Source organism: Dermacentor albipictus, chromosome 7 (genome assembly GCF_038994185.2).
Source record: "Dermacentor albipictus isolate Rhodes 1998 colony chromosome 7, USDA_Dalb.pri_finalv2, whole genome shotgun sequence".
NCBI lineage: Eukaryota > Metazoa > Arthropoda > Arachnida > Ixodida > Ixodidae > Dermacentor > Dermacentor albipictus.
Genome location: NC_091827.1, coordinates 4,551,960 through 4,574,460, shown reverse-complemented (window position 1 = coordinate 4,574,460; position 22,501 = coordinate 4,551,960). Strand labels below are relative to the sequence as shown.

At 45.1% G+C, this 22,501-nt stretch overlaps 1 protein-coding gene across 5 annotated transcripts in view; it reads left to right on the top strand.

Annotated features, from left to right (window-relative positions):
- Positions 1–22,501, top strand: part of gek (serine/threonine-protein kinase gek) — a 309,659-nt gene that overhangs the window by 252,111 nt on the left and 35,047 nt on the right. For all 5 annotated transcript variants that reach the window (XM_065455026.1, XM_065455025.1, XM_065455029.1 and 2 more), the window contains exons 37-38: positions 11,906–11,986; positions 19,428–19,525. In XM_065455026.1, the coding sequence (XP_065311098.1) occupies positions 11,906–11,986; positions 19,428–19,525 (179 nt within the window). The remainder of the gene's footprint in view (positions 1–11,905; positions 11,987–19,427; positions 19,526–22,501) is intronic.

Sequence of the window (22,501 nt, the reverse complement as noted above, 5' to 3'; positions counted from 1 at the left end):
TTTAAGAGAACAGCAGCAGTGTAATGGCGCTAAAAAAACAGCCTTTGATGCCGGGCGATCGGGTAGATCCGTTGTTTCAGCAGTTGTGGAATCACTAAATGCGAATAATGATGACAAGGTCACTAGTTTGACTAGTTTGACCTTGTACATCACCACAACTTCTTCACATCCTTTGAGGTCGATAGTAACAGCTTTTCTGTCCGCTTGAGTAACTTGAAAGGGCTGTCATATGGTGGCATAAGATATGTTTAGATGCCTTCACACCGTACAAAAATGTGGCTCACTGTAGGCAAGTCTTCATCGGCAAAAACATTTCTTGATGATGCAACCGTACTAGGGCAAGGACACAAATGTGCAAACAGGAAACAGAGCTGCTGAACATAGCTGTCTGGGTTGGGTGTGGCAACAGTAGCTGGTGGGAAAAATTCACAGGGCAGTCACAACATTGTACCTTCCTTGAAAGAGGAGCGCATGCCTAGCAGTATGAGAGGAAGGTTTTCAGCCCAAGAAGAGCGAGCCTGGTGGGCCATCGAGGTGGCGTTAAGTTGACAGTGAAGGTGTTCAACCATTCCATTTCCCGATGGGTTATACACGGTAGTATGAACATGGCAGATGCCAAGCAGGCGCGTGAGTTCTCGGAAGAGATCACGTTCGAACTGTCGGCCGCGATTGGTTGTAACAGTGCTGGGGCACCTGAAGTGCGAGATCCAGCCACTTACAATGTTGAAACCACTGTAAGTGCCGTTATGTCAGTGAGAGGAGAGGGTTCAGGCCAGCAGGTATAACAGCAGATATAACGGGTTGATATAAAGGCTGTGTACCTGAAGCCAAGAAAATAGCAGGCGCAAATGGTTGCTATGCTGCTCGGGGGAAATATTAGCCACCAGAAGATCATCAAGGTATGCAAAGACGAAGAGGAGTCCCGGGGTGACCTCGTTGGTCAGCGTCTGGAATGTCTCCACAGCATTTCTCAGCCCGAACGGCATGTGGACGTACTCCAAACGCCCAATTGGTGTTGCAATTGCAGTCTTTGGGATGTCTGCTGGCTCGACAGGGATTTAATGGTAGGCCTTCACAAAATTTCTCTTGCTGAAGATTACTGTTCCAGCTAGGTTGGCTGTGAAGTCATCAGTGTGGGGGAGTGGATAGCGATCGGGTATGGTGCATGTGTTGAGCGCATGGTAGTCACCGCACGGGTGTGAATCCCCTGTGGCACGCTTTGGTACCATGCGGAGAGCTGAAGACAACTGCTCGATGAAGGACATATGATACCTAGTTGCAGCATGTGGTTTAATTCTCCCCTTACGATGGCAAGGCGGTCACCAGCAATGCGCCTGGGTCAGCAGAACACTGGGGGGCTTGTGGTGACAATATGATGCATGACATTATGACGTACTGGCAGCTTAAGATTTAAGGCTTTGTGAGGGCTGGGAAGTCTGACAGAATTGAGGCAAGCGCAGATGGTATCTGGGGTGCCCTTTTAGTGGTTGATGTCATAGGCCTTGTTATATGAACATTATGATAACCTACCTGCCGTAAAGTTGGGATAACCCTGCTGTATTTCGGAGAATAACTGGAAAGCAAAAATTTGTATGCAATAAATAAAAGATTGCCACAAAACACAGGTCCTCTATAAAGCCAAGGTTATTGGTATTCCATACAACCTAATATCACCAATTCATTAGCTTTAGATAAAAAGAAAAGCCCTTGATGCTATTCAGAAGAAATTCTAAGGACTAAAAGAATATTTTCTGGACCTTCATATACTAGAACTGAGCTGTTCAATCAGTGCTGGCATACTAATATGGTGTTCCCTTTAAGAAGAGTAGAGCGTACTGTATATCTTAGTTTCTATATATGTAAGTCACTGACAGCTTGCTACATTCTTGATATGCAATGCTAGGAGACTCTCGTGCATGTGCAGCACCGTGTTTTCTTGTCCAAAATTCGCAAGCATTAGATTTTGTGAAAGTTTTTCTGATATACGATTCAATAAACAGACTTTCTTTTTCTTGATTTGATTCGATATGTGATTCTATATCTAATATTTGGTATTCACATACCCCTACCAATCACCGATGGGCACCAAACGTCCCACGGTAGTTCACCGTCCACCGCTGCGCCTGCCTTGGCTGTTAGGCATCACCCAGCACTCTTTGCTGGGTGTGGGCTACCAAGGTTACCATCTCAAGTATAGGGGTATTACTCAAGCTTGCGCGTGCCCACCTGACCCTTCTCTGGATCGCACCGTGCTGGCAGAGTGGCAGTTGCTCGCTCGCACTTTCGCAGCAGCCCTAGCAGTCAGAGCTGTGACTCTTAAACCACGGTTTGCAGTGAGTTGTGACCGCACCGGGTTCAGGCCAGGGGGACAGGGTGAGTCTTCGAGTTAAGATATTTATTCGCCTTATAGTTACATGTACCAACAGAGGCAACAACAGTAAACAAACACAAATACAAAACCACAGCAGCTGAGCGTTCCGCACGTCTGAGGTGAAAAACCGCATAATGTGAAAACCACACAAGAGGCTGATAAGTGTTCAGCTCACCCAGAGTAGATGCGCGCTTGGGCCCTGGGGCGGTCAGTCACTGACGAAGGCCGAGCACTGCAGGGGCACGGCATGCGGCGGTCTCCACGGCTGAATTGAGATGCAACCAGTTGCAAGCTCCTCAGTCGAGAGACCGAGACACATTGGGGGAATAGCGCTTCCAAGAAAGGGGAAAGCATGGGGGTGCCTTTGCTGCCGCATCGCAGCCAGGTGCGAAGAGCAGCGGGAGTGGCGAAACGTGCCCTCGCCCCGCTACCCTTGGCAAGCGAGCACGGGATCATCACATGATAACCGCACGGCTGCTCCGGAGATATTGGGATAGCGTTCAATAGCACTAGTGCCACGTTGAAATTTAAAAAAAAAGAAAAGCGATAAGGGTCGGGGTGTGGTTTATATGCGAATATTGACTATAGGGGACTTGAAACACTTTTCTAACTAATCATAAAATGGCATCAGTATTAAAATATGTCGTCCCACAAATCTCATGCCACGAAAATTTTTCGAATAATTTGACTTCAGCTGAATCTCGGTAATTTGAACTTGAAGGGGCCCGAAAATTTGTTGGAATTAAAAGAAGGACTTGTTCTTGAAGTATTCATGCACTATAGCATGATGCACAAACGGTGCAAGTCATGAAATATTGTGGCGCAAGCATGTAATGAGCGAGGACCACGAAGCTGCCCATGCCAGCCAACTCTCGCTTCCTCCAATCACGACAGAAAATGACACTTCAAGGAGGAAGCTGGTGCTGGGTCGGTGGGGTGGGAGGCGCTGGTGCGGAGGCATGCATGTGCGGAGACCGTTGAAAGCGAGAGAGCTACGAGGGAGTTGAGAGGCAGGGCAGAAGGGAAGTGGATTTACTTTCCTGTCAGCTTGATGGGTGGCGTTGATTACCTCTGCTACTTAAAGCACTGCCACCTAAGACTGCCACCAAAGCAATAGCGTTGCCGAGGCTGGACTGGGCCTCCGCCGCTGCTTACCTTTGCATGCTCGCACGCTTTTTCCTTCGTCTGCTGACAGATTGGTACTGTTTTTACGTTCTTAATCCTGAGTTCTTAACACAAGTCATGCCTTATCAAGATCATGAAGTTGTTTCCGCTGATAGTAATCATGTTAGTGTGCTCCCTTCTGTTGTGAGGTTGACGCGATCAAAAGACAAGGAGAATGAAGTATTGGGCGTCGCCTTCACGTCCTTGTATTTATGGTCTCTCTTGTCGTACAGAATAGGATATGGTGCACTGTCTCCGACAACCTTTTCATCAAGACATCTTGGTTTAGACTTGTCATTGTAAAAAAAATGAGGGGGGGGGGGGGGGCAAACGAGACCAAGCCAAGCCAACCAAAACAAGCGTGAGTGAGAGCTGACGTCAGCAAGCAGACGATAGTGTGAAACGAGCGGCCTGGCTGAACCAGACGCGAGTACGAATAGAGCAGTCGGGTGGGTCCGCATGACACCAGTTTCCTGCATGTACGTCTCTGTAGGGGCCACTCTCATTGGTCTCCTCCGCTCATAGCTCGTCTCGCTTGCTGCCATGGCGAGCTGTGAAAAATCGGCCTAGGACCGTTCCCTCCCGCGGCGCGCATTTTGCCACTAGTGTGGCTGGGGTATTACGGCACAATGCAGAAACAACAGCCTTGCCATTTGAGAGAGGGTGAAATTTCCACTACATTTTTCCTTTTTTTCCTTCACGTGTGGCATTGAGGGGTCTCTCCTAAGCTTTTCCTCTGGCGGGGTAAGAGCAATGCTTGGTCGGAGGCGTCGCTGCGTGATTTAGTGTGCTACTGAGAACATTGCTAGAGTGCGGTATGTTCAAATTAACTGTCACAAATGCTTGCGCATTCTAATTACTGGCCATTTTCGCCCATCGGAATCCACATAACTTTTTCTAGACCACAGTGTCAGTTCGAATAAACTCGAAGTTCGACTTAAGCGTGTTCAGGTTAATGAGGTTCGACGTTATAAGTGGAGTTATCATAAGGGTACCTGGCTTTCGCGCACTTTTCGTCTCCTCTAGCGGGCTGGAAGCTACACAGCAGAGAAGCCAAGCGGGCAAAGCTTCTACTAAAATTTGAGTGTCACGGCTGTGTTAGGGCTTGTCGCAGCACCCCACGGCGGCCACTGTAGACTACGCTACACAGCATGCCACTGCCATCACAGAGGCCACCTGCAGCAAACACAGCTACACACAGTGCAAACGTGAAATGACTTTTCTGTCATTTTGAAATTGTAAGCATATTTATTCTCATTTATTTTAACTTAAAACTAGCAATTATAGTCAAACCCGCTTATAACGATACAGGTTTTTACAATATATCAGTTATAACAATGAGAAGCTGCTCTACCATCAACTTTTGTATGTTTTCCATGGTGAAATAACTTGGTTACTACAATGCCCCGATGCAGCATTATCGGTTATAACGATGAAGTCGACAGCCATGGCTTGTTACACGCAATCGGAGCACCCGGGAAGCAGTTAATCGAGCGAACATAATCAGCAACGGGGGAAGGTGGTGGGGAGGGGCACTGGCCTCCCTGCCTACATAGTTTTCTCATATCAGCTCTGACATCCCTATTAATTTTTTCATGCAACCCGGTTATAGCAATGGAATTTTCGTGGCACTTGAATATTGTTAAAGTGGATTCGACTGTATATACTACTGAGAATGGTCTCACAATCACAAAATCAGCCAATAGCGCTGTTTGGCCAACTGCTTCTGATCGACAATGTGGATTCGAGAACAAGCGTCTGTTCACTGCTTTGAAACGAGATTGTAATTTCCCTGCTGCATGGCAGTGCAATAATATTTGGCTCACATGTACACAGGAGCCTCATTTACAGATCGGCAACAATATTTTACTATGTTCGAAAACTGTTTCAGGGCCCCTTTAAGGAGTGGCTTCAAGGCAGTAAGCATTTCACTATGAGGTGTGGTTCCACAGGAGCGCTTGCTGCATTGCCATTAAACCACCTTCAGGGGCAAAGTTCTCTGCCATCAGCATTGCCGACAAAGTAGAGAACAGAGCCGCTGCCAAAGATGCAACGTGGTCGATTCGTGCATCCTCATATGAAGACTGTTTTGCAATGATTTGGGCATTGTATGCAGTTACTACCATGAAATATACACTTTTTTTTGGTATGTATGTGTGCATTAATTGGGGCTTTGGCTTGTAGGTGAGAAAATGTGTATATAAGTTTGTTTCAAACACCTCAAAAACTTCGAATACTGTAATTCGAACTGAAGCAAATATTGAATATAGCATAATAGTCAATTGAATATTCACACAAGCCCTAGAAGCAGGTCACATCATCATTGGCCAATCCAATGACCTGTAGCCATCGCAAAACACTGCCTCTGAGGAGGAGAAGGTCCACACAAAGCACGCACACCGTCCCTGAGCTGTTCATGGAAAGGGGGAAGCAAGTACACCAGACACATTGCTTCACCGATAACCAGAGAGAGGTCAATGACCCAAACTCACCAGAAAGTAAAGCCGCTACTCGTGTTGGCATCTTTAGCTGAAATCCTGGGAAACTTCCTGTCTCGCTCTCAAGACAAACGCCGTCAATTTGCAGGGTATCTACCAACCGGGAAAACCGGGAATTCTCAGGGACATTGAATAGTCTGGAAATGCTCAGGGAAGACTCAGTGAATTCGTGCTTCTAATTGAAAAGGAATCAAAGTCACAGTAATGCTGGCTCGCTTGAGTAACAGAGGAATTCTAAAGAATCTACTTTGACACTGTGTCGTCGGCTGCAGGAATTGCCAGTCTTCAGTCAACGACTAACTTTCTGCCTCGCGGCACCTTCACCTACCCCATAGAGTCAATGTGTAAAAATGTCTGAAATTTCGGATGCAAGAACCCTTCGCCGTTCGATTTTCCATATTTTTTCAGTGACCGCAGGTCCGAGATGGCATTAATCAATGCCACCACCGCTGCCATTTTGATTACCTCGCCGCCTTGAATTGGCGCTCTTGCATGCAGATCTGCTGGCAGCCGTAGCCACTACCGCGGTAACGGTAATGCTAGGCCTAGCTGCTTCAACGTTCGTTAGCAAGCTTCTTGCTGTCGGGCACCACTTTGCAAAAAAAGTTAGCGTGCTCTGTCGTAGGCCTGAGGAAGCATTCAGGCCACTGGGGGAGCGAGTATTTGTGTGGAAAACATTCCCTGTCATTGCCTTGTTGCTACCTGTGCCATCGAGTTTCATGGCAGGAAATTCAGCTTGCGTTGTTTGTTTAGTCTTCTTACATTGTGTCAAAATGATGGAGGAAGACTACATTCCGATTCCTTTTTTGGACACAGGATAGACTGGTGACTTTTCGTGATGCTCGATCGTTAATGACCAGGGGTGGAGCTCCCTGCACTCAACAACCGCAACCATGCATCAGGCCCATCGTGGTTGGACGTTTAAGAAAAAGGGTTACATGAAGAATGTTATGCTCAATCTGAGCGTCAGTGACCCATAAGTGCTTCTTGTTCAGGCAGCTTGCAACTACCCCATTGGATTTGAAATCTGTAGATTCACTCTTGGTTTTCTCTTTCTGCGGTGTTGTAGAAGCTGAACTATATGCATTACGATGCACATTTAGTGCTGTGTAAACTGTTACATGTATGTATTAAAACAAAGCTAAAATGAAGTTCAGGGATGAACTGGATCGAGTGGCTTGGGTATATGCTAACACATACAACCTGTTGCATCATCAGCTGTCAAAGCTGGTTGCATTCCATTGGCTAGCCTTTGCTTTATAGCGCTCACTTATCTCGCACTTGGATTGGCAGCATAGAATGATTGCGGACTTTGCGCCCTATTTTCCAACAGACTGCATTTATGTCATATAACTCGTCGCATAAAGTAGCCAATCTATGTGCTATCGAATGTGTAGGGGTGACGAGACGGTATGACATGATTATCAAAATAATCGTTAGCAATTGATTTTCATTTCGTCTCACAATAAACATGCAGGCATTAGCTGCTGCGCACACACGCACACGGTTTATGCTAGTGATACGCCAGTGGAGCGAGCCCATGTGCTGAGAGCTACGAGCGTACACCGAGCACGAAAATGCATTCTGAAACCACTAGCCGCCACTGCCGCGCATATGCCACACTGCAGTCACTTTGCTGTCATTAACGTGCTTTTACGTGCTTCTCTATCCTTTATCAGGCTGCAGTGCCGCTGCACTGCAGCCTGCCTGAAAGTTCGAGTGTATGTGAAAATAGTTGGCACATAGTCAGGGTGGCTAGAAGAGTTTGAAGCTGGCCTAAAATTGAAGAAGGGCAGATAATAATACAAGGGACTCATTACAGACCAAAATTCATGATGTATAGCTGTTATAAATTGCTTGCTGTGAGTCGAAATCCCCGAGTTAACAAACTCAGCTTTCCGCATTCAACCGCTTTACAGTGTTCACCCATGACGCTCTTTTTAGTGGGTACCGCTACTCGGATGAAAACAAGTAAATAATAAAAATGATGTTATCCTTGCCGTAATAATTCGTACATCCATACGCGACGCAGTGCGCTGGCATGGCATTCAGAAACGTGGACATGGGAGCTTGCCTGAACGTGGTGGCATTGCCCAGCCAGGCGGGGAGTCATCTGCTAGCTTTCCAACCGCATGCGGCGCGCTCGCGCATGCGCAGCAGCTTTTTAACGCGATAGCGTTAAGGAGCTCGTGTCGCAGAAAAGCCGGTGTCGTCGGCGTCGGTGTCGGTGTCGGCGTCGGGTGTCGGCGTCTGGTGTCGGCGTCGGTGTCGGCGTCAGCGTTTTGCGGCGTTGACCGTGAGCGATAAATCACGGCAGGCACTCCATAAATAAAAAGCAACTTCCAAGATGGGCTGGGTGGGAATCGAACCAGGGTCTCCGGAGTGTGAGACGGAGACGCTACCACTCAGCCACGATTTCGATGCTTCCAAAAGGTACAAACGCGCCTCTAGTGAATGCGGTGTTGCCTTCGAAACGAGCCGTGGAAAGTTATACTGTGGTGTATATTGGTAATTATGAACATGTAACTTACAGAAGTCGCAATTACACGAGTAGCGAAGTGCGTTTCGCTGCATTTCTTCTGCGCTTTCCGCACACGGAGAGCCATCTTGCGGCAAACACAAAAGACCCTCTCCTCTCCATGTACGGCGCTGCCCCGACAGATGGCGCGCCACGCGCGCATTGCTCCCTCTGTAGAATCAAGCGTCCTTCCTTTCTTTAGATCATTATCTCTCTATCTCTCTGCCCGTGCCGATCACGGCGTTTGGCTGGCGTGCATCATTTCTCCCTCCGGGATACCGAGTTCTTTGGTTCGCTCCGCTTGCTCAGGCGCACGTTTCGTTGCTGCGCCGAACGCCGCGTTGCTCGACCATATGGCTCGACGCTCACCGCGTCTGATGCGGGGCGCCTCCTAAGTGATGGCTGCCCTGTAGCCCATTGTCTTACACCCATTGGCGGGTCGACGGGAACGCTATCGCGTTCCACTCTTGAAGGCGAAGCTTAAGCGTCCTCCAATTTTTTGCAAAGTGCCCATTAAATAATTCACCGCGCCTAGCAATGGTGCCGACTCGGCTTTTGTAATCCTTGCCAGTGGCTTCGAAGCTTGGAAAACACGACGCGTTGCAATAATGCCAGTTCCCGAAAGTCAGCTTTGCCTCATTGTAGCAATGCTGTGCGGTGAAGCATAACAAGTGTGGGAAGGGGCAATTGTCACAGGACACAGTATGTATTCCTTAAAGGGTCCCTGAAACGGTTCGGACAAATTTCGCAGACACGTAGGGTACAGCTTAAGTATGAAATTCGCACCGCAATTTAAGTGCAGCATTACGCATTAATGGAGCTACAAGCGATTACAAGTTACCCTCCTCCCTAGCCATGCTTTTCCTCCTCAACTCTTTCGCCGAGCCATCGCGGCTAAGCCCCGCCTTCACTGGTTCTGCGTCACGATGCGACGTCACATCGTTCACTTCCGGTTGTTTTGTAGCCCGCCCCCGCCCGTGCGAAACCTCTCCGCTAGCCGCTTGGCCATCGACCGCAAGCGAGAGCTATCAAAGCAGCGTGCATTGCGAGCATTCTGTCTCAGCGCCCAACGTGTCTGGTATTCCATTAACCGCACACTAGCGGAACGTTTCGATGGAACGGTTGAAGCATAAACTTAGGCTGATCAAGGAACTTAAGCGTAAATGTACGTGAGCGGCCTGATCGGTGTGCACGGTCCAGCCACCCGTTGGCGCAGAGCTTAACCAGCCAAAGAAAGAGCTAATATGTCTCTAACCAAGTGTAAAACATTTTAAACATTTACAAAAACAATGTGTTAACGATTACACTCCTGCGAAAAATTTACACCAGCAGCAAAAAAGAATACATTTTGTTACTGCTACTGTGTCTGGTTGAGCTCTATGCCACCAGGTGGCTGCACCATGCAGAGCATTCACATTTGTGCGTCTGTTCATCCCATGAAACGACACGCAAGGGGACATGGCCAGGCCCTGTCCCTTTTGTGCTTGCCTTTACCCTAATACCGGACTTGCGAAAGACTATTGCTTTAGTAATCTTCCGCTGTAAAGTGACGGCCGCAACCGCGCAAATCCTGGCGCCGATCAGACAGCGGCAGTCCGATGCGCTGCAGCCAGTCCGCTCGTCTACTGGCTTGCAAAGGGGCACGATGTCGCAGCTTGATAAATTGCCAGTTGCTACATTTGCAGTCCGCAACGCAACAAAGTCAAATCATAGCGCTCGCAAAAAGACAGACCGACACTGACAGCGGAGCTCTTGTCAAAGACAGAGCACGTTGTAACACAAGCAGACGACACTTGCTGTGTGCCGGAAGTGCTTAAGTGTGCTGAAAAATTGTTTTTGTGCATCCCCTTTATGTTACTTTCTTTTTATAAAAACAAATTAACTAACATTTCAACTATTACGAACATCATTTGTTTACCATAAAGTTGGAAAAATTATCGATCACGTGCCCTGGTCAGCCAATTGGATAGCTCGCCCCACTGACGTCGTATGGGTGATTTGCGTCATATGGGTAGGGGCGGCTTAAAATTTCGCCGCGTAATGAGCTGCAATCGGTAGCGATGTGCATCTTTAAAACCTTAGAATAAATTACACGCTTTACGCAAAGCACTTAGATGCGTCAATTAATGATCAGAAGAACCTACTCTTACGACTCAGCACGTTTGTAGAAAATCGTCAAAATTGTTTCAGGGTCCCTTTAATTATATACGTGTGCACCTGCCATCCCCTGTCACAGTACGAGCTCCGGTATGCCTAATAAGTGCACTGGCAAGCATTCAGAGCTATTTCGGGTGGTGCCTGTGGCAATTTGAGCCCTTAAGGGTAGTAAAAGACATGCATTCATTTTTTTCGAGCCGTCTGATTTTTCAGACGTACTCGCGGCCCCTAGGGAGTCCGAGGAATCAAACGTTGACTGTACAACTAACGAAGACGATGCTTCAAATGGTCCGTGGGGTGAACCCTTGGTAGAAGGAGGACGAGAACAGAAAGGACCTACGCATTGAGGAATGAATGGGAAAGGAAGCATGCCATCGCTTCTTTAAAGGCGTTTGAGCTCGCAAAAAAAAAAAAAAATGTGTTAGCTGCCGCCGATATGCAGGTGTTCCTCATCCAAACCAATATAAGCTCATTAAGCAGTGATATGAAACACTGAGGCCTTGTGTGCGGCCTGAGAGTATGTTAGGACAGTTGAGGTTGACTTAACAGCTGTTGAGAGAGAGAATTTCACTTGCGCCAAACTTCGGGCCTCATACGAATGAGCTTGCTATCAATTGGTAAAAATAGCTCATATTCGAAAATATTTGCTTCTGTATGCCTCTCCTTTTTATTTGTATTTGAGAATGTTCGACTCAATTCGCAATGGATTTTACTTTTCTTCCAAGGTATTTTATTTGCTGTGCTTTTCACTGACCCCTCCCTTCTGTTATCTTTTTGATCAAAATAAACACTACTACTTATTAATAAAACTGGATTAAGTTGCTTCCTTTTTTTATTTTTAAGATGCTTACTGGAGAGTGACAGCATCTGTTTACAAGGCGTCAGCCCATCTTGACATCAAATAAAGTTCTGTTTCTTCTTCTTCTGTGTCACTCAGGGAATTTTACAAAGCCACTCAGGGAAAACCTGGAAAACTCGGGGAATTTGGGAATGTCAACTTGGTAGACACCCTATATTTGCCTTAGCTCAATGAGAAGCTCTCAGGTTCGCAATGATGACACACTTTTCCGTAGGAATGCTGAAGTCGTTAACAATCCCATGACCCCAGCACTTTGTCTTTGGCTAATACGCCAAATGTCATACCCTTTAATTGATGCTATGCATAAATCATGCCATCCGCATTTTTTATGTCACCAGAGCTGGGAGTGTTCGTGAACGGCCAAGGGAAGAAGACCCGCGACAAGGAGGTCATGTTCTCTGCTGTGCCCCTGTCAGTCAGTGAGTCGCTCATTGCCTGTCATTCTTTTCAACTCCCTTGTTAGCGTTTCTGAGTATGTTGAGCTGCCCAGCGAGGTTTACTTCGATAGAACCATACAGAAAAATCACCATTGTTGTCGATGTCAACACAAAACTGCCGGCTGGCCTCTCCCATAAGCAGTGTAATCAAAGGCATGGGTGAACGGATGCCGATGTACCAGCGCACGACTTGTGTCCTCAGAAAGGTTGTGATGCAGCAGAGAAACTAAGAATGACAGAATGGAGTGTGATGCTTAATCATGCATTCTGCATGTTGAATTGCAGTTGTGCTGCTCGTGGACTACTCACATTGGTGCCGATAACCATTGAGCTAGAGTCATATGCAATGATACATCTTAAGTGCACATAATCAGTAGAGCACAAGGCCTTGAGTAAACTGGCAGTGCGCTCAGTATATTAAGATTATAAGGAGTTAGTTGGCAACATTAGTAATACCCATGTCACACGGGCATGCACAAACTCCTTTAGGATAAGAGGACCTGAAAGAAGTTCTGGTTGTGTCACATGGCCAATAACAAGTTATTAAAAGAAGCCGGCAGAGGTGCATTCAGCAGTGTTCGATTTTTGAACTAGTACAAAAACGCAACTTCTGATTACGCTCCTAGCTATTATAAACGCTTCTTCCGTAAAACGCAACTTAATCAATATATTTGAAGTGCAAAACATACAACTCATTAAATATAAATGTGTGCTTGCTAAACATAGCAGTGCTGACAGCAACGCTAGCCACCTTGTACTTATCTGTGTGTTTCATTGCAGCCTGGTGAGTAGGGTTTGTGTTCTGTGACCTGAAGTGCTGCAAATTCTACTCAAAACACAACATTTTGTGCACGATGACCTCATGAGCTTTTATTTTATTTTGTGTACTGTGCTGATGTCAGTCACGAGTGACCGCACTGACCACTGCACGACTAGCACGACAAAGGCTACATTTACATGAGCCTGAGGAGAGCGGATGGAGTAAAAAATCAAGCTGACTGTGCTCGACGTGACCGCATTTACATGAACACATCTCTGATGAGTAAACAACAATGGCACACAGCGTCGAGCTGAGACATCAACGCATTTGAACTGCACTTCCGTTTCTCGATGCCGTCTTCGTGTGTCTTATCACTGCAATGAGGTTGCACTGCACAATTTTTTTTTTTTTATTCAGCATTGATTCAGACACAGTGAAGGTCTTGGATGGCAAGGCTAAAGGCAGTACATTGTCTGCCTGACTAAGGCCCTGTCACCCATACATTGCTCAACAGTGTGGTAGCATATAACATACAGATAGTATACACACATATCAATAGCGTGGATTAGACGTACATAGCATACATTGCAAACATACGTGCATTAAATACAATAATAACTATACAACTTTCTAAGCAGAAACCGTTTAGGATCAACAGAGTAATATAAGCACAAAAAAAAACTATATACATAATATATATATATATATACACACACACACAAACATATATACAAGCACAAAATGAAACGCACTTAAAATAATTGTACATAAGACACACAAAAAACCAATTAGCACAATGTCAATCAGAAAGGGAAAGCAAATATTTTTTCATGGCACTTTTAAAGCAGTTTAATGATCTGAAGTTTTGCGCGATAGTGACCGTGTTAGGATGTGCATTTATGAAGGATGGGACTAAGTATGCTAATTGTTTTTTACCGTAGTTCGTCCTGCAAAATGGAACTCTAATATGGTCATGCCTGAAATTGTATTGGGTGTAACTTGAGAGGTGGTTTTGATAAAAGATGAGTGAATTTTTCTCGAGTTCACCTCGTATGTGTATAGCGAGCTTAAGTTCGTACAGTTGATTAATTCTTAAAAGTGCATGCTTTATGAAGAAAGGTGCCGTGTGATCGCGGGGTCCAAGGTTCTCAACACAGCGAACTGCTCGTTTTTGGAGACATATCAATCGATCCAAGTTTGATTGGAATGTAGTCCCCCATACCAACAGGCAATAGCTAAGATGAGACTGAATTAAAGCATAATACAGGCGGAGTTTCAACCAAGTAGGAACAAAGTATCTAATTTTAAACAATATGCCTATTGACTTACAAATGCTAGAATGAATCTTCGTTACATGAGGTGTAAAACTCAGGTTCTCATCAAAAAGCACACCTAAAAATTTAAAAGCTGAAGTCCGCTCGATTACACAACTATTGAACTTCACACAAAAAGCACAGTCATCAGGCCTATTTCTAGGCTTAAAAACCACGTATTTTGTTTTATTGACGTTTAACTGCAGGTGGTTTGCTGATAACCAAACTGAAAGTTGATCTAACCAATTATTAGCTGTAGTTTCTAACACTCGTAAACTGTCACCTGAGAAAAACAAACTTGTGTCGTCAGCATACAAGACTATGTCTGGAGTAAGCGGTATGTTTACAATATCGTTTACGTATAGAATAAAGAACAGGGGACCCAGAATTGACCCTTGAGGGACACCGAGTGCAATTTCTTTCTTGTGTGAACAAAACCCATTATAACACGTGTATTGCTGTCTGGTAGTGAAGTAATCTTGAATCAGTTTCAGGGCCACACCGCGAACTCCGTAGTATGTCAGTTTATTAAATAGGATGGTGTGTTCAATGGAGTCGAAAGCTTTTCTAATATCCAGGAAAAGACCAACCGTATATAGTTTGTTCTCGATGTTACTGAGGAGTTTTTCTTTGATCTTAACAAGTGCCATTTCAGTAGATCTGTGTTCACGGAAGCCAAACTGTTGGTCCACAAGGGCGTGGTTTTTATCTAGAAATTTAGTTAGTCTGCACTTTACGAGTCGTTCCAACACTTTTGAGAAAAGAGGTAGTATGGATATCGGTCTATAGTTGTTTAAATCAGTGACAGAGCCTCCCTTATGCAATACAATCACTTTGGCAATTTTCATAGAATGGGGGAAATGCCATTCACGAAAGCGCTGTTACAGATATGGCATAATGGAGCCGAGACAACATCAGCAACTGATATGATTGGTCCTGCTTTTATGTCATCAGTCCCTGCTGCAGTATCTTTTTTTAAAGCCTTAATAACGGTATACACTTCCATTTCAGTGCAGGGTGATAGGAAGATAGAATTGGAAGTCTCGTGGTTTAGAAATCTTTCAGGTGGCAGTAATGAACCACTAGAGTAGGATGACCCACCACCAAGTAAAAAATGATCGTTGAATTTATTAGCCAAGGAAGTTTCACTGTATTCAGTGTCATCAAACGTTAGAGTATTCGGGTTTGTGTTATGCTGGGTTCCTTTTAACCTGCGAACTGCATTCCATAATTTCTTTGGATTGTTTGATACCGTAGAAAACATATGCTCGTAATACCTGTTTCTAGCTTTTTTGAGGTCTGAAGTCAACTTGTTTCTTATTTTCTTGTATTCATTTAGTATCGCAAGATCCCTGCACCGAATAAATGTATCAAATAATTTGTCACGTTTCTGCATTCTTTTATACATATCTCGAGTTACCCACGGCTTCCTAGCTTTCTTGTAGGTTTTTATTTGTTGTAGTGGGAAAGCAGCATCATAACACGATTTTATTATCTGAATAAACGTATTATACGAAATATTCGGATCATTCATGCTTGTCTTGGCCTTGTCGTGACACTATTCCTGCTGCTGGTGCCTAAATCGCGACGCTACAGTGGTCCAGCGCAAGTCTCAGCACTGGCGGGCCCGACCCGTCCACGTTTACACGGACACTGCAGTCGGGTTGGGCTCGGTCAACCTACCCCATGCAGTTGGGCTGACTGAGCCCGATACAATGCTTGTTCAGCCCAACTTGCAAGCGAACTCGACCGGCATATTCCAGGCCTACAAGCCGACTCAACCCCCTTCTGTCGGGTTCAAGTGAATGCCCTGAAAGAGGAGAAAAACATGGTGCCAAGCAGCCTAGGTCGAGAGCATTGTGCAGCAGTAAAAATAACTGTTGTTGAATTATGCTTGAACCATTATTTAATTCAATAGAAATGTTTTAAACACACGCAACATTAGTTTTAATGCAAGTAATCATTAAGTCCCCAGTTTTACAACCAGTATGGGTACGAGAGTACTCCCTTCAGCCGCCGAGGGAGATCGCTGATCTCCCTTTACCAAAAGCTCTATTAAACTCCCTTAGCAGAAGGGCAGCTATTGACACCGAGTGCATCGCCCTCTATATAAAGACGATGGAGTTGTCCGAAAGAACTGTCCACGATGTCAGTGGACAGTCGTTTAATCATAGGATGCCACAACCTTATTGCATTGCAGTTGCTCCTTTTGCAGTTTGTGTATTTGCAGTCCATATTGCTCTCTGCTTAATTGGAAGCTTTGTGTCAGCCTTTCAGAGTACGCATGGTAGTGAACAGAACGCCTAATCAGGCTGCATGGAATTGCATCAGAAGAAGAATCCATTATACAAGGAGACACTGAAAGAAATGAAAAATATATTTTGTCTTCCTTGTCTATTGTGTTCCATGCAAGCTGTGACCAATGAACTCACTCAACCGTGTGTCTTGACCTTGCCATTACTCAAGTAGCAGTAAGTGCCGTAGTGTGAATTCAGACCTCATCAACTACCGTGAAAACCCGTCTATAATACGAATCCACATATACACTAGTACGAGGCAAAATTTTTGGGACGTGAAATGGAAAAGAAAGAAGTTTTATCCATGTATAATACAAGTTAGGAACACATGAGGAAAACATTTATTTAAATTGCACTCCGCACTTGTATCGCTATCTTCCTCAGCTGTGCTCTCTTCGTATAGTTCCTTGTCCAACATATCTTCCCAAAGATATTCATCCTCTGTGCCATCGAGCGTGTTCAAGATGCCGCACTTCTTGAATGCACGAGGCACAAGGTCCTCTGGTATGCTGGCCCATGCGTCCACAATCCACTTGCATAGCGTGGCTGGCGAAGCCTGCTTCAGCCGCCTGGTCGGCATCACTGCAGGCTCACCTGAGTGCATCCAATCTGCGTAACACCGCTTGACCGTGTCCACGAACGGCTTGTTCATGCAAACATCTAAAGGCTGCAGCTGAGACATCATCCCACCCGGGATAGCGACTAGTTCAGTGCCGGGTTCACACAATGTCTTCACTGAGTTGGCCAAATGGCAGTGAAATGCGTCCAGCACAAGGATAGACAGGAACGACAACACTGCGCTGGGCCGCCTACACCAGACAGACTTTATCCAGTCGAGCACAAGATTCTCGTTCATCCAGCCTTTCTCATGGCACCTCACGACCACATTTTTTGGCAGCTCCTCACCTTTATGAACTGTCTTGCACATGAAGACGACATAGGGCAGGAGCTTGCATTTATATGCCATGCACAATAACATGATGGTAACTCGCATTTTCTCGTTGCCAGTGGACCAGAAATAAACTTGTTTAGAGCCCTTATTGTGCACGGTGAGGGGCGATGGCATGTCCAGATAAACCAGTGTTTGGTCAGCATTGCCGATTTGCCCTAGCTGGAAGTTCTTGGACTTGCGCAACGAAATAATGTGGCGCTGAAAAGCCACAAGCAGAACGATTCGGGCAGCTTTTGCGAAATGCCCCACTCTTCGCACAGCAAAAGCTTCTTCGCGTTCCGCTGCACGCGAAAAGGGCTTCCTTCTGTCAACGCCACACGCAGATGCTTCCCTGGTTGACGCCAAACTGCCTCCCGGCCGCACTGTTGCCGATGTCCTATGCGGCCAAAATAACCTTTCTCTTGAAAGCAGCCGAGTACTGTTTTCGTAGTCCGTACATTTTGGTCCTTCAATGCGGAATAAAAAAGATGTACTTCGTGAAGCGTGGTTTGCATGTGTGCTGCCAACGTGCGCACTCAACAATAAAGAAACGATGCTGTAGTCACACAGCAATAACGAAACCAAGCCGTAACCACGCAGCAATAAAGAAACCAAAACTTCTAGCCCAAATTCCTGACTGAAATTTTTTTTCAGATTCGCATATAGTAAGAGGCAAAAATTTGGGGCGCTAATAATGGGGAAAAAAACTTGTATTATGTGTGGCTTTTTACGGTAATACCACTGCTGTTAAGGAATCTGCATATTGTACTTTCTTTGATTTTAATGCAGAGGCATACCCTTCCATGTCGGTCTTCACTGTGCACCTATTAAAAACAGTATGGCAGCCTCTCCTCTCGGAACTTTTCGGGGAAACCGTTGTTTGCATTGATGCCATTGTTGTACCAGCTAATGCAATATGTCAGGTGACGATTTTCAGTATTCTTGCTGTAGTTTCGAAAACCTTGAGTGTATGTTTTATAAGCATCAAGAGCCTAGAACCATCACTGCAAACATCCTATTTATAAATCAGATGTAGCCATATAGATAAAATACTGTAGACAGTGCCTTATCCTTTGTATATATGTGCATTGGTTTCAGCAATGTTATATCTGTCAAACGACAAATAAATTGCAGCCAGTCTGTCCACTTCAGTGCAGCTTCTTTTACTTGCAATTGTTTTCCTCTTCAGAGCAAAATATGCGATTCATCTGGCCTTTTGGCATTGAATATGAGGAAAGAGACTTGAAAAAAAAAATGCATCACTTTTTTTTTTCATATCCCATGTTACATTTTCAGCACCAAAAAATGAAACAAATGACAAATCTCACTGTGATTAACACTCACTTTTTGAGAAGAAATTGCATCTGCTTTGAACTTGGAACTCTTTCTGTTGTTGCAGACAGGTCTTTCATCATGTTGTGAAATTATGTTACTGCCAAGTTGGCTCATTTCTATGTTCATTTGTACACGCATTCCCAATAGTTTATGCATTGCTCATCAAAAAGCCAAATTTCATTGTTGCCTGACAGCGAAGACTATAATTGAAAAACTTACACCTAGGTTGTGCAGATACTCGCAGAGTTCATGTGTCAGTGTCAAGCTTCGTGTTCGGGAAGAAAGTCACATTTTTTAGGCACCACATTCTGAAACACTTCGCATGTATACATGTAGCTTAAGCAAAGTACTTTTGCATAAACGACACTTTTTTTTTCTTTGTTGCGGCATTTTGAATAAAGGATAGGGTCACTGACTAAGCAAAAAAAAAATACTAATAATCATAACCTTTGATGTTCTAGGTTTCATACAGAACATTTGTTCATATGGAACAGCTAACCTGAGTTCCATACAACTTCTGGTTCCAACAAATTGGGGTTGTGCCCCAAATGGTCAGTTCTTGGTTTGTTTTTTTTTCTCTCCTTTTTTGATTGGCAGGTGACCGAACTTTTCACTCATGCTTTTAACTGGCCAGATGGTTTTCCGTGTAATGCTTGATGTCATACACTTAATTCTAAAGTCATTGTGTGTGTATGCGTTGCATATTTGGTGCATTTGTTTCTTTTTCTTATCGTCACAGCTCTGAAACATGCTGCAGCCTGAAACTGATCTGTAAACGCATGTGCAGGTTATTTTGACTCGTACCTCTGTGTGTACATGGAATCCCACGTGGATGTGTTCGAGGTGACATCTGGGGACTGGGTGCAAACAATGAACCTCAAAAAGGCAAGTCGTACCACAATCCCACTCCCACCTCATGTTTTTTCTTTCATTTTACAAGCAAAGCAAATGTTTCTTCAGTGGAATATGTCATGAAAAGAAATTTACCATCCACCCGAATGTAGCATGAAGCTGCAACGGAAACCCATATCACTTTCTCAGAAGGAAGGCTTGGCAGTTGAAAAAAAATTCATCCTGGTCCGAGATTCAAACCCAAGAACAACGCCTTTCTGAGACGGTTGCTCTACCATCTGAGCTAACCAGGAGGCTAACAGATCACAGTGCAAGGCAAATTAATTGACAACTCAAAATACGGGGACACTGAATATGGCAAATCAGTTTTGCAAAATCCCACAACGTGGAGAAAGGTTCATGAAAGGAAAAATTATCATACACTCAAATGTTAGACCTTATCATGGTTAGACCTGTCATATTTATATGCATGAAACCGACCAGCGATAACTAACTCCTGCTTAGCATGCATTCTGATATGTGCATTCGTTGTATTTCCATCATTCTATAAGATAGCTGCTCTGGTTAGGTGTGTTGAAGCTGCGAGGGTGTTCTTGGCAGGACTACTTATGTGGCATTTCAGAGACATTAGTTCAAAGATGATTGCTAGGTGCATAAAGAGCACTTCTGCCTGCCGTACTAACATCCATATGTTCATGTTTATTCATGGTGGCATGACTGATGCACTAAGATTAAAGAGGAAAAGAACTGTGACTTCAGACGGGACAAGACGAAGGAGTGGCCAGGACGAGCGGTATAGGTTAGGTTAGTTTAGGTTAGGGTCGTCACCTCCACTCCTTCGTCATGTCCCGTCTGATGTCGCGGTTCTTTTCTTCTTTAATCATGTCGGACCAACTGGCCCAAAGTTGATGCATTAGAAATACAGTCAAAGGCCAATTATTCTGACGCCAGTTATTAGGGCATGCTTGAATATTCAGAAAGCTCGGTGGAACTGCCACTAGCCCCATAAACTTACTGTATAAGAACGACCAATATTTTGGGCTCCTTACGGCACATTGTCATATAATTCGGACTCCGCGTTCACAACTTTCTACTAATATGGCCACCGAGTCAAGCAGAGATAGTGATGTCTTCGTTTTGAGACATTGCTGGCATGGTTGTCGGCCATGTCACTGGCGCCTCGTGAAACTGAAACTAGCGAAACCGAGTCGCCGATGAGAATTTGGTGCATGCATTGACTATGCTTTCAGCTCTCTGTAGTAAAGACAGAATGACAATGGCTGAGATAAGGGCCACGATCTTGTGGTGATTATTTTTGCTTCATCCTACGTCACTCTTATCATGTGTTCATTGCTGGCTGATCCCATTGATAACATGTGCAGAGCGTTGCTCTGACCACTGATGAAGCGTGAGGAGGAATAGCATAAAATTCATCGCTAGAAAATCACGGCCACGAAATGTCTATGCCAAGGGCAAGTGTATATGAGCGCGGCAACAAACTTTGACATATTTGGGCCTCATTCATGGACAATAACTTTTGATAGATGCATTCATTTGCTTGATATTTTGCTTGACCATCACCGGACACATCAACGGGCGGCAGCGTTTTTGCACTGTGCTGAGAATGATGGGGCCCACTTATGTGTCTTATGCCAGTCATGCGAAAAATAGCATGTTTGACACTGTGGCAAGAATGCTGTCGCTCCTAGACGCTGCGTCTTGCCTATGGTTACGTGAGATTGATGGTAGCTTTTAAAGCAACAGTCCGAGAACCTGTTTTGGCCACTTGTTAAATAAAGTCAATTATTTTTTTATGAATACAGTATCCTGAGGTTGGACTCCTGTGCCAATTATGCCAGTTTGGTACAAACTCAAATTCCTGTGCCAAACTGCGCCAAACACAGGAAACTGACTGAAATTGTGCCACGATGTGCCAGAAAGGTCTTGGCATGTGTGCTTCGACAGTGGCTGCAAACAGCGAGCGAGCTCTTTCTCTGAAAAAGAGCGCAGTCATTCACATTCCGCACGACGGCGCCTCCCACACAGTTTCTTGTAATTTTCACGCTTATAACACTGGACTTTTAAGCGCTTCCAGCAAGTGGCCAGTGCGCACACGGCCACTCCTATCTGTTGTTGCTGCTGTTGGAACGGCCGTACTTTACAGTGTTATTAGAATACGGTTGAGCGGGACAAGCGGTGCGGCACTCCCTCGCTGAGGCACAAAACAACAAAAAGTAGGCTGAGGGCGCTGCGAACAAATTCAATATTCAGTAGGCGCGCGCTGTGGCGGGTTCAGCGGGCGGGTGTCTCTGTCTCTAGGGCCAGTATAACGTAAAACTATTCCAATCTTTCTTTATGCCCATATGGGTGAGGCCTGAGCCATATTGACCTATCACGAGGTGCTAATGGTGGATTTGGAATAAAAACAGATTAGAATAGTTTTACGCTATACGGTACAGCATAAAACTATTCTAATCTGTTCTTAACGCTCCTGTATAACTTATACCAGAAAGTTAAGCATTAGGTGCTCTGGAACTGCTTTGATCTGTTATGCAAAAGTGGCTTTAAAGAAGTGTTGTTGTTTCTCCCGAAAGGTGAAGCGTCGATTACGATAGCAAATTAGTAGGAAGTAGGAAGTAAGGATAGTAGTTTCATCAATCGTATAATCCTGTCATCATTCACTTACTAAATAAATTGACAAGCATGGTGCGACGCGTGCACAAGCAAAGCTGAACACATCTCACTCGATCACCACGTGCACTCGCTGTCAAAATTCTGCAGTGAGAAAGTGCGGCGACAGCAGCGGGCGAATAGACTTTTATGCTGCCTCTTGCTTTAACACGAACTGAGTAGTGAAAACATAGTGCACATAAGGCTATCGGCATTCGGTGCACTCTGTCCTCCCCATTTCAGATCGCTTTCAAGATAGGGGCCGTGCCATACACAGCAGCTGCTGGAGTAGGACGTCCCCCCATCTCCTCATTTCCAAGCACTTCACCTACACTGTCA